Raw genomic sequence first — 15241 nt, 5'->3', positions numbered from 1 at the left:
CCACTCATAGCTGTGCCGTTACGATTTTATCTTACTGATCTGCAATGCAATTAGGAACCGTTCAGGAATATTAAGTGTTTGTGATAAAATCCGATATACATAGACACGTGTTCGTAATGCTCATAAGCTATGGAAATAAGTACTATATTGTCATGATATGTTATTTCAATGTTTCCTGTATAATGTTAACTTAAGGGTCTATACAAATATGAAGTTAACCTTTGCTATTATTCTTAAGCATTTCTGGATCTCGTTTTCGTTTGTATTTAAATATATCCGTAATCGAATTCGAGTTGGCAGACAAAAAATGATACATTGTTATATATTCATAGAATATTGTAGTGACTGTACCCTAAAGCCCCATATATTATATTGGAATACAAGACATTTGGCACAGACGGTCATACCCTATTATGCTGTCTTCGCTCTACCCGTAATACATTTTAAAATATACGAAGCGTATGTTATACTTGAGCTCTGCACATACAAATTGTCACATTGGAGAATTTCCATTTGTCCTCAGTTCGACGTCCGGAAAATGGGAAGGAGGATGTCACTATTGCACGAAGTGGAATGAGCCAGCTGAATATTTATTAGTTTAATATGTCTGTCTTTGTTACATACAGCTTCATTTACCCCACACACGTTTCCCTTCGCTGTCTAAATCCTTTATTCCACAAAGGATCTTAAGTCTTAAAGCTTGACCGTGTTATTTCTTCTGTTACTTTGTAAAGAAGTTTGCTTGTTCAACTTGCTTAAACAATTTAGAGGCTAATTGTTAGCAGGACTTACTGTCTTAGCACAAGTTCGAAGTATCGTTGCAGAAGTGCATTACGAGTGACTAATTACATTTCATTTGTACTTAGGTAGATTATAAGGTTTGGTTTAGAGCACTTGCACTGTTTAGTTCAGTTATTCAACACCATCTTCTTCAATTCCCAAACTAAGCACCACTGGGGCGAGGCTCGTATAAACCAGTCTTTCTAAAATTACCCGAGTCTGTTTGCACAAAGTGTTTCACTTTAGTCAATTTGCTACTACTAAGGTAGTTAGTTGTTGGTACTGGCATCGGCTTTCAAAACATCCTGCTGCCGCTTCTTGGGCGTCCCTCGGGAACTTCCCTTTCTATCGTACTATGTTACATAGTGATTCAATAATGCGTAGTCATGTTTTGAAAAGTGATTATTTTCCAAAATATTTCAGAAACATGGTCTATTGTGATTATACGCTTCTTTTTTATTTGAGTTGCAAAAGGCACATCTCGTAGATGATTTTAGATAGCTTTCATGAACACTTGTGTTCAAACCATGTTCAAGCTGTTGACGCATGGATGGTCACATAAAAACACGAAATTCATTTTGTTCATAAGTAATAAGAGTACGCCATGACAGGTTTCCACAACTCGCGGATTCCTCAATGACCTCTCGACCCCACTTCACTTTTCCGTCCCGCGATATAATTTGTTTTGTCTCATTACAGAATCTACGTAGATATAATTATAACAACGTTAATACTTCAAAGGCCTGCTGCGACTAATCTTATTATCCTTGAGAGCTTTTGTCTGTGTTCAATTTAACTCATTATAATTTGGAAAACAAAGGAACGGTACAGAAACGTCGCAATTTTTATTAAGATCGAGTATTCTCCGGTTGCTGAGCATTCGTCGTCATTTTGTGTTAAGGATGACTTTTAATTAATTGGATCTTTTAAACCTGAGACTGAGAGCGTAACACTTCACGTGAGCTACAAAATATTGCGAGAAAATCTTTTATTGTATCTTTTTTAATAACTGTAGTTCAAAAATACAAGACTCACCCCCGGTTTCTGAGGTATTCGATAGCGTTTAAACACATATGAAAAAACGCTATTGAATAGTTAAACTACCGCTTTTTAATGTAACTACCTTATCTACTTTATCCTAGTATTTGATTTTATGCGGGAAAACGTTCAAACATTAGACCATTCCATGGTTTGCATTTTATGCGTACCTACATTGATACGCAAATAGTGAAACAGGGCTCGTTACTACACCTCGTTATATTCAACATAGTCAAAGTGAATCAGTGTCTATGTAAGTTCCCACTATAACACAATACATAGTTGGTCCGATAACCAGTAAATATTCGCAGTTGGAAACTGTTTGCATGTGTTTTTCAACTAAGTCTGCTCAGTGCCGATAGCCGGTATTCCAATTTCGATATTCCATCGTCCACAAGCTTTGAAACTAAGAAGTTTGCTTTCAAAATTGATTTCAATATAAACTCAAATATACTGGAGCGATATGGTATATTATTTTAGGTACTGATATTAAAATGTTGTGCTGTAAATATAAGGAAGTCTAGTCTAGTAGGTACTATATGTTGGTTCATAAAGTCAGAGTTCGTCTCATTGGCCCTACCTTCCTAACGGGCGGTAAACTTAATCATTGTATTTTTGACAATCGTAATCAAATCAAATCGTGTCAGTATTTGACCTAAACGAATAAATTACTTGATTGGTTGATGTTGTAAGAAGTGTCATAAATCTGATTTCTATGAGAATAAGTATACACAATATTTTTTAAATACATGTTCTAGATAAGTCAAAAAGGTGGCTAAAGTATTGTCATACTAAATAAGGCGTACGTTGTATTCATACAATTACATATTTATTCAACGTTTACTTTTCTTGTGCGCAATCATGATATTCTTGTCCTATACAAACAAGCGATCCTAGTTTGCGTCAACTAGTTAATGTGAATACTATTGTTATCAACAAGTTTCCGTTACGATTACCTATGTGTTTGTGTGCGTTGTATACTTGTCTTTGTCTAATAGAGTGTGAGAGAAAGAGAAAGATAGAACGAGAGTTGCTCGCAAGATTATGGCTACGATTATGTCAATCGTGTGTGAAATCTTTAGTGCTGAATTGTTTGATTTTCTGTAAGTTTTTCTTTTGCTATTGTAGTTTGCTGTAAAAACGCTGTTTAAAAACAATAAGTTAATATAGGAATTATTTAGCCTAGGTCAACAATGGGTACAATTCAGATCTACTCAATTTATTGGATCAATTTTCTGGAATCTGACTTTCCGGAATTTTCCGGAATCTGAATTTAAGCGCTGTAAATATTATTTTCCAGACGACACGTAAAAATATAGATACTAACCGCAATTATCATGTAGTTTATTTGCACATTTAGTATTATCTCTGGTGCATTTATTAAGCATCCCTGAAAATTTAACATTTTCCATTTATTTCCAATCTAAAGTCTAAAACACATATTCTTAGTCAATAGAAATGTCGACACTGTCCTCGTGTGTTGACACACGTAACATACCAAGAAAGTATGTTTAATACAAAATGTTCGCGCTTTATTGTACTACTGTTCTAAACTTTAAACTACCAAAGTTTCTCCACATGTCTCTTTCTACTCATAGGAGTTTATTCTTTCTCTTTATCTTACGCCCGTATTAGAATTATGAGTTATGAGAACATCCAGACGGCGATACATCACACAGAACAATAAATATTTAATGTTAGGGATTTCCCGAGATTTTGCTTTGGACTAATTTATGTTTTGGTGAGACTTTGGACCTAAATAAGGTGGTATTTCGAATAGAATACACGCATTTGGAAAAACCCCAAATTACTAATATCATCACGATATATTATTCAAGTATTTTTCAAGTTTTTATAGCAAATTTTTTTTTTATACAGAACACACCTGTCCAAATTTCCAGTTCCGAAAATTTTTGTAACGTACTTATTATTTTTTTAAATATCTTCTTCGGAAGCTTTTGGAGACGACTACGACAAGTCCCATGTTGCTTAAAATGTTAACTAATTCACTCGCTGTTACTTGTTTACTCGCTGTTGTTTTTCGCAATTGTTTGGGTATTTTTGGAATTCTGCGTGGCTGTTTGAGTTAAATAATCGGAATATTACTACAAGAAAAGTACCATTGCAGATAATAAGTATCCAAAGTACAAGTGTCAACAGAATAATAAGTCGCATAGCTCGAGAGTACGTTCATGTCACATTGAAGCAAATTTCTTCATATTAGCCTCATTCTATTTCTGTGCAAGCGCCAGCCTCATAATCCTTTCCGCATATTCGTGTACATTAATGCTATAATCAGGCGCACAAAATGCTCGGTAACGTTCGTTCGTGGAAGTGTTTAATGAGGTAAACGCACCAATTGTCGGCAGGAAGGCGACGCGGCAAGTGGTCGACGCGTGGCTGGTGTCGCACGCGACGCCGCCCAGTGCCGAGCTCGCGTCGCCGTCACGCGCCGGCTCCGGATCCGGGGCGACCACACCTGTCAGGTAAGATGAACATCACTATTCTTTAATTATAAAAATCAACTAACCCCCGATTTCTAACCTACATTAAGCGATAGTTTATCAATTCTATAGCGTTCAAACTCGTAAACTAAAATGATTATATAGATAAACTATCACTTAATTTGCCCCAGAAGCCGGGCAACAACTTACAAAATGTACATGTCATGCCATGACGAACCATGTCAAGCATGTCATTTCGAAGCCATTAATGCATCACGTCAAAACTACCCCTAGTTTGACCATTAGTCGCATTGACAACTAACCACTCTATATAAAATTTACAATTGTTAAAGAACTAGGGAATTAAAGGATTTTAGGAAATCTATTGTTAAAATTGCTAAACAACTCTCCACTAGATACATAGATACAGCTAAAGGTAGTTGAATACAAAAATACGAATTGTCCTTTACGTCAGGTAGACTGATTGAATTAGAATTGAGTTGTTATATTGATATATCTACTATTACCTACATACCGTGATGTAGAGATACGCAATAATCTAATCGAATTTTTGGTCATTATTAAAAACTCTGCTCTACGTTTTTCTGATGTTGAGGAGATCAAACAGCTAACTTAATAAACAGTTTTAACAAGGAGCATCTTGTATAGTCGTCATAACTGGGGCAATTTTTAATGTGGTAATGGTCAGTCGTGTTGTCATTTATCAGTCTATCCGCTTATAGCAATTTAGAATTGTTCTTTTAACCCGTTGTTAAGATATTTGTCATTGTCCTACAGTGAAACAGGCGTAGTATTTATACGTGTCTTTAACATACTTTACTAAAGCTAAGTAAATGCAGACCGTATTCGAATCTTGTTACCGTAAATGGTGCATACAAGCCGTAGGTAGTTACTCTTTATGAAGTAACATTTCCTAGTGTTAGCAGTCAGCCGCTGACTACAAAAACTTATTAAATGATGATGCCTTGTCATGCCATTGTTGCCGATATGGCCCCGATAAATAATTTGCAATAAGTGGCAAAAGTTAGAAAACCTACATGAACCTAATAAGGATGCACCATGTACTACGTCTCAAATTTGTTATAACGATAAATTTTTTTAGATCAGAAGTTACATTATCAGCACAGATTTTCCGTACATTTGTACCTACATTCGAATTTATCGTGAATCCAAACAATATAACTCGGTGGTTAGTCTGTCTTACAAACTGTTACAAATGTTAGACGTCCTACAGCAAAGTAAATGATACGATTCATATTACGTTTATTGATATTGATTGAGCTGATTATATTATTGTGTTAGCGGCATGCATGAGAGAAAACACCGCGCTATGACGACTCACTTTAAATAGTTTACAATAACTCTATTTATATCCAGTTTGTATTTGTCATAGTTCTTTGAACTGTTATTTTTTGATTAGCAAGTTTCCGTATGCTTATTGGAAAATTATATTTCCAATTGTGCTGGAAAATCCTCCATGATTTAGTTCTCTAGAAAAGGTCAGTGCAATTTAGTTAATTAATGTCTCGGTCGTATCGTTCAGAAAAAAATCCCTTGGATAATCCATTCACCATTTTTATTAGTTCGCAGAAGACTTGATTAAAACCTAAAGCATGTAGGCGTATAAACGTATATTATAATTAGCATCCACATTATTCCACATAGTCGAACAACTACATAACAGCAAAACATTTCCTTTAAAATAATAACAAACTCACAAATAGAAACGGTGGCTTCAAACCCTCGACATGAACGATGTTCAAGTCTAATTAATGAATGCGTAGGCGGTAGCTCTTCAAGTAAACTTATCCTAAACAAATAGACTATTAGTCCCACAGCTGGGCAAAGCCGCCCGTTAGTTTAGGCGGCGTAAACAAGCTTACAATGTCAGAGATATTAAATAAACAACAAATGTAAATAAATAAGTCAACCTCTTTTGGTACTGACTGAAACGGATAGGTACTGTCCACAGATACGTAAGCTCATTATTGTGAGTTATATGCATGTTCTGGTCCGTTTTTGTACGTGTTCTACACGCGTCATAAAATAAGATCCCTTAGCAGTAACGATAACAAAACTTAGCGAGAGAGTAAGCTCCATTTTCTCAAATACAATTCCTGTGAATATCTGACCTGAATTAATAAGTGAAAAATACTAAGAAAATTAGATATGTACCACGAATCGTTCGTTAGTTCTATCCTTGTGTTTTTGCTAGTTAGGTCTTGGTATAACTAATAAAACAAGCGTTATGTATTGAATGTAGAGTGACGAACCTAATGCAATACTTTTTGTACTAAAAATGTAACAAAATATAACCTCCTATCGATCCTAGAATCTTGTGAATCAAAACGGCTGATGTTAGACAATACGGAACATAAATAAACTTATACCCTTCGTGGAAATCCAACCGAAGAGGGTTCATCAATCTTATGTCGTCTTGGCTCTTTACATCGCCGTGAACCACCCACCGAATAGATTAGGAGGACTTTCGTTCTTACTTTAACGGCAACCTACATGCATAGTAATGAAGTACTATTTATAAAGTGATATACTGTAGTAGAGGACCTCAAGTAGTGTTGAACAGGAAATTGAGACGTGTAGCGTGCTCGTTCGTTTAAATGTCCGGTGCGAAAAACTTATTGAGGATGCCAGTCGCTACTTCACTTATTACCTCTTAATTGAATTTGTGATGTGTTCTCAAGCAGTTTACTGGGAAAGAATGGAGATCTGTAATAATGTAGAGAAATACAATTATAATTATGTATATTTCCGACAAACGCAACTCTGAATTATTGGACAAGTATAGTTTCTTTGTTAGAGATAAATTATAGAACCCTGAAAATATGACAACTAAACTTTAAGCTTCCCTTCATTAACTTGAAACTTTGTCCTCTATTCAAAGAAGTCGCTTGTCCGTTGGACGCCCACGCCAGCTACCAACATTTATATTCACCTAATACGAGCGACTCCGAAATAACTTGGAAATTCTTTAGCCTTTTATGTAAACTTTATAATACCCGGCCATCGGTTGAAAAACTACTTTTAGCGATACCGATACCTGACTCGGAAAAGTTACTACATTTTCGCTTAAGTATATTAGGTGCTATAAAAATATTTCTCCCGTCTTTTAAAACATGTACCTAGTACCTACAATGTTTTAGTATATATTTTTTGCTTTTGTGTGTGGTCGACAACAATGTCTTCATTATAATTAATCATGGGAATATCGTTCAACCTCACTAATAAATCGATAGCTGACGGGAACCGGGCCATTTGAAGTCGGCATTATAATGTGCCATAATTTTATTCAATTATCGATGAGAGATTATTCCACGAATCATTAATTAGTTTAATTGGCGTGCTCTACACTTTGAATTAGTCAGAATTCACTTTGTCCAGCGTTATGACATATATGATAATGCCATTTGGCGTCACTCCAATTTTCTAATTGCTAAATAGACACACGCGTAATTAATATAGTATTACGTCATTGTTTTAACTACGTATATTATACCTACATTTTTCACATAAAATTTTGTCATCTCGTACGATAAATATATCAGACCAGGGTATATTATATTCTAGAGAGAGTATGAATGGGGATGCTAATATTCAGATATGCATGTGCCGGCTTTGCGGCTAGCCGTTGGCTGTCAAATATATGAAATCTGTGCATTTGGTCGTATTATCTACGATGCGGTTTCGTACGTTTGTGGCTAGTTAGCCAATACGGTGCATTGTAATAGCAGTGCGTGTGAGAGCTTCCTAGTTAGGTATTATGTATAGTATGAAATAGCAATTGGATAAATACTTCCTAGAGGAAAAATGAGTTGCTAGACAACCAAAGTATATTGCTACTTTTCAGAAAACGCCGTTTTTTGCCAGGTACAGAAAACCATTAGATAAAAGTCTGAGAGAGAGATGTTTTTATTCGCATAAAAATATGTCTACAGTTTTACAGTAATGGCCCGTTCTTTATTTTAAAGTTTTTACACTTAATTACATTAATTTAGACGGCCGAGAGTTAATCGTTTTACCTTCCCTTGATCCCTCGAAAATTGTACGTGGAGTCGACGTAAGAAAATGGATTATTCCGATGTCAGTAGAGGAGGTCTGGCAATACGTCACTGTCGCCTGTAGTTTTAAGTAATACCTACATTTGTTCTTAGCGCCACTCCAAGCTTTTGTCACAAAAACGGATAAGTAAAGGTGAAAATGTAGTTCGTGAGGCTTACGGCTAAATGGCTGCTCTGAAAGTCGATTAATTTCGAGACAGAAATTCTTCGTTGGTGTTTTTAGTTTAGTTTGTTCGCTGTAACAGAATACTTCAGGGCTAAATATACTTATGTCTAAAATATATACGTACATATGTAGTATGTATACTAGTTGTAGATCAAAAGTGCAGCTTTATGAATGTATGTTTTTTACCTACATGCATACATTAAATCATGTGATCTTCCCGTATGCGTAAGCAGAGACCAGATAAATATAATAAATAGTTTTTTTTTTTTTTTAGTTTAGTTTTTTAAAGACAACTCCCGCACTAAGATTTGCTCTTGTGTCGCGGGGACTTTTACAAACATACAAACAACGGACACAAAGCACAACCAGACCCGAAACAATTATTTGTGGATCGCACAAATAATTGTCCCGTGTGGGAATCGAACCCACGACCTCCCGTTGCAGTGGTATCGGCGTGGCGACCTAAACCACTGCGCCACGGAGGCAGTCAAACGTTTTTATACGTATTTTACAAATACGTAAGAAAAACTATTTTCTTTGTGAATGGTTTATGTAAAACACATACCAGTAATAGATATATATCAATCATCGCCTAGTTCACATCGTCAGAATGCGACGAATACAAAAGCAGAAGGCTGTTTAACGCTACAATTTCCCTAGTGGAATAGCAAATTACCTGAAACGGTTTTCGGGTAGCAGATATTGCAGTCTGTCTATCAATCGCCCCCCGGCATCCACAACGGTACTAATAACGTAATAACATTACACAGATATTGTGATACCGACCTCACATAACACTGATTTACACACGTCATTCTTAGTTATTGTTTAAATAATGCGTTTTTTTGTAAGTTGCTACAGACTTGTGATTTAATTGGAACATTTTACAGCATTTTGCAAGTTTGTATTGAACTTCCTCTTTACAATATCTACCGTATCAATACCCATTAGTAAGAAGTTGTAAAATAAATGTAAGGCACGAAAATGATTTATTAATTCGCTCTTTCACACCGGTATTAGAAGAAAAATCTTGGATATACTTACTTTTTTTGGTTTTCTTTTTAAGGACAACTCCCACACTAGGGGTCGCTCTTGTGTCGCGGGGACTTTTACAAACATACAACCAACGGACACAAAGTACAACCAGACCCGACACTAAACGAAACTATTTGTGAATCGCATAATTAACTGTTTCGTGTGGGAATTGAACCCACAACCTCTCGACGCTATGGTACCTTAACCACTGCGCCACGGTCAATTTGAATTCAATCAACTAATAAACATTTATAATTCGACAGGAAGATCTCAGCGCACGAGTTTGAGCGCGGCGGTCTTTTGAAGCCGTTGGTGACGACGGTAGACGGCACACCCACCTTCCTTGGAGACCAGCCTCCTCACGCGACACCTTCCAGACCACAGCGGCGGTCGAGGCATGAACTCCGACAGTTGGACGAGAAGGAACTTATATTTGAACTAGTGAGTACAATACTAATACGTACTTCTACCGTTACATTTTTGGCAGATATTGTGTTGCAAAGTTCTATAAATTTGCTAGGAGTTATCACTTAGCACTATTACTGCCAGGTTTCTGAGGCACATTTAGCGGTCTTCAAAGCGTCATTTTTGTATGAGCTTAAATAAACGCTATTTAATTGATGAACTACCGATAAATGTACCTCAGAAACCGGGGATTAGTCTATCAGTCATGATAGTACGCCTTCCAACGCTCAACAGAATAATTCCTGTGCTTGGTTCCTTGTTCTACTAAGCTTTTCACAAAAGTATTTTTGAAGATGATTGTAACAGACAAGGTCAAGGATCAAGTTACTGGGCTGTTTTCGTTCGTTTTTTCATCGAAACATTAAAGTACGTATAATATTTCAAACATTTGGAAGATGTCACAAACAATCACTCGCTAAAACACTACGGTATATTTCCCGTCGTTTGTTTCTAAATATTTTAGTTTAATGTCATTGTCCCGCACTTATTAGTTCTTTGAGATTTGATGCTAATGACCAATTAAAATGAAGTGCTTACTCATTTGCGCATACTGCAAATTCAACTTTTAATGAGTTAATGAACTCTTCAGAATGTATAGTATGCCAACAAAAAATATTTTCGAAAGATTCCTGGGAATGTTTCTAATTAGTTATTTAATTGTAAACGAAATTTACCGGTAGCTGCAGGACACGAAAGTAGATATAATGAAATCGTGAGAAAATACGGATAATAAGTTGACAACATAATAGTTCGTATTTTCCTCAGTTAATCTATGATGTCATTATGATCTAAGAAATAATGCGAGGCTAGATTACGTAGAGGTTATAAAAGTATATTACATAACTAATAACTACTGTGTTTGTTCTTAACAGCTTCAGTAAACGAGGAGGTCACATAAAATGTTTAATGCACTCAACAGTTCATGTATGCGCTTTGTGTAACTTTGAACAACACGTGAAATAAATAACAAAGTAGCATTTTATCTGCCTTAACATTTCATTCGAGCGTATGTACTTCATTAACAGAATAGGTTCGTAACTCGGATTGTCTAAATTTAATCTCCTAATTATCAATTCAAATTATCCCGGCTCAACCTTTCAGAGCCATGTTTCCCGCGAAATCCTCTTAAACAAATTAGAAAAGATTACTTAATCAGCTACCTCTAAGCTAATTCCCATTTGAACTTATATATTTTTTATGTAGAAAGAAAGCAATACGAACAAAAAAGTTAATACCAGTTTAAAAGCAGGCTTTCTACAAATTGATTTATATATTTTCGCTTTTTGTGTTTTCGTTTCGGAATGAAAACAAAAATATTCTTTCTAATTTTTTTGTTAGTTCACTATTAAGCTCAACGGGATTTTAGGATGAGACTACCTAAACAACAGATTGATTAATTACAGGGTGTCGTATTTTTTTAATCTTCTGAGTCCCGTAGAGCCTTTGAAGGATTATCTATAGATATTGTAGATAAACGAAACAAAACCTTTAAAAATTTGATGGACTAACTAAAAAGATTTGAATCTTTTTAGTTAGTCCATCACTTTTTAAAAGGTTCCTAATGTACAGAAATCAGTTGAAATAATAGTTTTCATAAAAATCTTTGCCCACACACACAAATCTCATCATATTATAATCATTTATCATCTCTCTGTTAGCGAGTGTTTTCATAAATTTCACATAGGAATACTATACAAACATATCTGTGATCCCCTATCCAAAATTTCAGGGGCATGATTACCCGCTTGACGTCAATTAAAAGTCAATTTACGAAACACAATCGGGTGTCGTTTTACATGTGTACGTACCTAAATTAGGCCTCTGTCGGCTCGCCACTGTCAGTCAGGGGTCAACTCCGATAAAACAACCGCTTGATAATTACATGTAAACATACCGCTTGACCCAACACCACTGGAAAGGCCATTATATTGAATTGAATAAAATTATAAAGCTGAAGAGTTTGTTTGTTTGTTTGAACGCGCTAATCTCAGGAACTACTGGTCCGATTTGTAAAATTATTCAGTGTTCGACAGCCCATTTATCGAGAAAGGCTATTGGCTATATATCATCACGCTACGACTAATAGGAGCAGAGTACCAGTAAAAAATGTTACAAAAACGGGGAAAATTATGACCCATTCTCTCTTATGTGACGCAAGCGAAGTTGCGCGGGTCAGCTAGTATTGAATAAAATTTAATTCAAAAGCATATTTTTATTTTATTGTTCCGTAGTGAATGAAAATTGTTATTTAATGAGTCAACCCGCTATCTTGGCGTGATTCATTGGAGAGAGGGTCGTTAGGATGCTTACAGCTGATGTTATTGTATAGCTTCGTAACTGTTATTAAAACTACCGTATGTTTTGATATCGAATTTGTTTTATTTATTCAAGATTCAGTCGTAACAATCGTTACTCACTTGTTTTTAATGCAACTGTTGGGACAAATCCGCTTAGTGTTTGTTTTTTTAAAGCATTGTATAGGTGTAAATATGAAACGAATAACATTCATATTCATTCGTGTGAGATACCAAATACAACTCTACTTTTATCAAAATATTCTAAATCTCATATCCGAAACAACCTTTTCAGTAATGAGGGTCGCCGTAATTATGAAATTGGTATGAGGAAAGTACTTGAATTTAGGAAAAAACCTCTTACATTATCAGAAATAAATGGAACTGATGGTACCGCACAGACATTAATTACAAATGAATTTGTCCAAACGGATTTGTCGTTATCTGAACCACTTGAGATTACATTGATCCCGCCCGCCACGCTGTCTTGTTATTAACTCGAAAAGGCTTGTAAATAAAATAATCACGTACATTCATTTCGCCAATCAACTTAACATCATTGGTCGTCAGTGCTACAGATATCTGAATAATTCAAACCGCGTCTGGTTTTCGTAAAAGCGTTTGGTCGGCCACTTCCAGTTACTCGAGTTCTGTACGTCGACTACTGGCTGCCGACAGTATGCCCGCATTTGATAAACGGGCGCCACATGCGCCAGTACATATGCACCCATTCTTCTCAAACAATCGAAATTTTAATTCCATGTAACCGAGAACGAAATGTGATCGCATTTACGCTGTGGAAAATTATGAACCAGTTTTTAGCAGGCAATTCATTAAATCCAGTATGCTAATTAAATTGGTAAGTAACACATGTGTTACAATTTTCACACGTGTTTGTGTTTAATTAACGCTAAAATTCAAGCTATATTATACGCGTACGTAGAAAATAATGAATCCATAAGCTGTAAGTGACCTTGCTGGATGATTTTTATTTCCCTTTATAAGAATAAAATTACAATATCGCCGGCGTATTACGAGTTTACGTTCCTTTGATGTCGTTCGAATGTGACCGGCTAGCGGCTGGTTGACTGGTCGCATAGATAAACACCTCGTTGCGCGTGTGTGCGTAGGCGACCGTGAATATTCATAGAACATTCATTGATGGCTGACGCACACTAAAGAGCAGTTTATCCGCTCGATATAGATAAGTAGATGTTCAAACCTTTCATCGCCGGCTCATCTCCAACAATGTTCTTTGAGACTACTTCGTTGAGTGCAAACTAATTTGAATAAACACTCCCTAAAATAATTCGGCCCAACTTCGTCGATGAAAGAATAAGCTTTATCCGTACTCTCCCGCAGTGCAAATACAGCAGCCACCAAACACGATTGAGTTATTAAACGAGGTTCCTGTCTAACCTAAATGTTTGGTTGAGGGTTCTCGGATTACTGGAGCGTCACGTTCGACCCAAATTGACGATAATTAATCATTTCGTTTACGTATTAATTGAGACAGAGATAGATTGTGGGGGTTAATTTCACAAATAATATCCAACGTGCTTTGGAATCTGAGTTTTAATTTAATCGACATGTTTGTAAGTTATGTTGTAAAGGAAAATTAATGTTTTGCTCTGAAGCCGATTTGTGCCAAGGTTCCTACTTTGTTGTGATGTTCTTATGAATCAGATTTGTGAGGAAACATTAATTACGCACATTTCAATCCCAGCATGCGATCTGAAAGATTTGGGACCTGTCATAATGTAGTTCATGAAGTTACGTGGTAATTTCAGTTCAAGGTGATTTTAACAAAATCAGGTCGATGTTGTTCAAAGATCAAATCTACCTTAGTTTAATTTTTCGGTCTGTCATAGTCTGGTAGACTTATTGCCTTCAACGCACGCAAGGTATTTCATTATATCAGCCCGTTAACGTCCACTTGTGAATTTGGGGCTTATGGGCCTAAGCCATAGATCACATTGAACGATAACGGGATATTGTCACGCTTGGCAGGCAGATTGGTGAATTTAGCTATCTACTAAAATTGTGCAATGGCTTTAATTTGTAATTATTTTGCGTTACGTACCAAAAAAGTTTTAGCAATAACTCATTGTAACTCTTCCGTTGAACTAGCAAAAAGGGATAGTGTTAACACTACAAGGTTTGTAAGTTATTTAAAAAAGTAATACACACGATACTAAGGATGGCTGAAATATGTATATTTGTGAATCATATTAGTGAATATTGTAAATACACGACGCTGGTAGAAATACTCTGCGGAAATTAGTTCGGAAATCATATTCGACGTCGGGAATAACCTCTTCGAGTTTGGGACGCGTGGGCGGGCAGGGTACAAGTTTGTTGACATCTCTCTATTGCAACTTGACGGCGGTCTCCCAACTAATAGATAGAACTTATACCCTTTTTTGTGGTACACAATAATCATCGAACCGTTTGAATTCGAAAACTTTTTGTAACAGAAATTCTGCTGAGTGTTTCGTATGTATTATAAAATAAAATTTTATTATATAGTCTCGGTTCTCTTTTAGCTTTTCTCCGTGTTCCTTGTTGCTAATAACAACAGAACTTACAGGGTTTAACAACCCAATTTCTACAAAGAACTTATATTTTTGTAGGTCATAGCTTTAACCGTTTACGACATCAGAATTCAGTTCTAAATTCATTTTGTTTAGTTTCCAGTTTATCTTTGAATTGCGAAACTCAAATAAAACTGGTTGCGGGTAATCTCTGATCGAGGAAACCGCTTTATATTTTCACGAGCTTTTTATTATCTGCATGACATCGCGGTAGTTATATGTCTTCTGTTCCTGGGTAAAATTAAATTTGACTCAGATTTTTAAACTTAAAATCTAGTCTGTTACGACCAGTTTCTTCATCAAACGTAACAGCCAAAGTATAGTACCT

General features: G+C 35.9%; 1 protein-coding gene across 9 annotated transcripts in view; it reads left to right on the top strand.

The window, feature by feature from the left end:
• Positions 1-15241, top strand: part of LOC142979590 (dual 3',5'-cyclic-AMP and -GMP phosphodiesterase 11-like) — a 217211-nt gene that overhangs the window by 150504 nt on the left and 51466 nt on the right. For all 9 annotated transcript variants that reach the window (XM_076124611.1, XM_076124609.1, XM_076124607.1 and 6 more), the window contains 2 exons: positions 4188-4304; positions 9824-10001. In XM_076124611.1, the coding sequence (XP_075980726.1) occupies positions 4188-4304; positions 9824-10001 (295 nt within the window). The remainder of the gene's footprint in view (positions 1-4187; positions 4305-9823; positions 10002-15241) is intronic.

Source organism: Anticarsia gemmatalis, chromosome 16, assembly GCF_050436995.1.
Source record: "Anticarsia gemmatalis isolate Benzon Research Colony breed Stoneville strain chromosome 16, ilAntGemm2 primary, whole genome shotgun sequence".
NCBI classification, from domain to species: domain Eukaryota; kingdom Metazoa; phylum Arthropoda; class Insecta; order Lepidoptera; family Erebidae; genus Anticarsia; species Anticarsia gemmatalis.
Note: the sequence above shows the minus strand (reverse complement) of the source record. Positions and strands in the feature narration are given on the sequence as shown.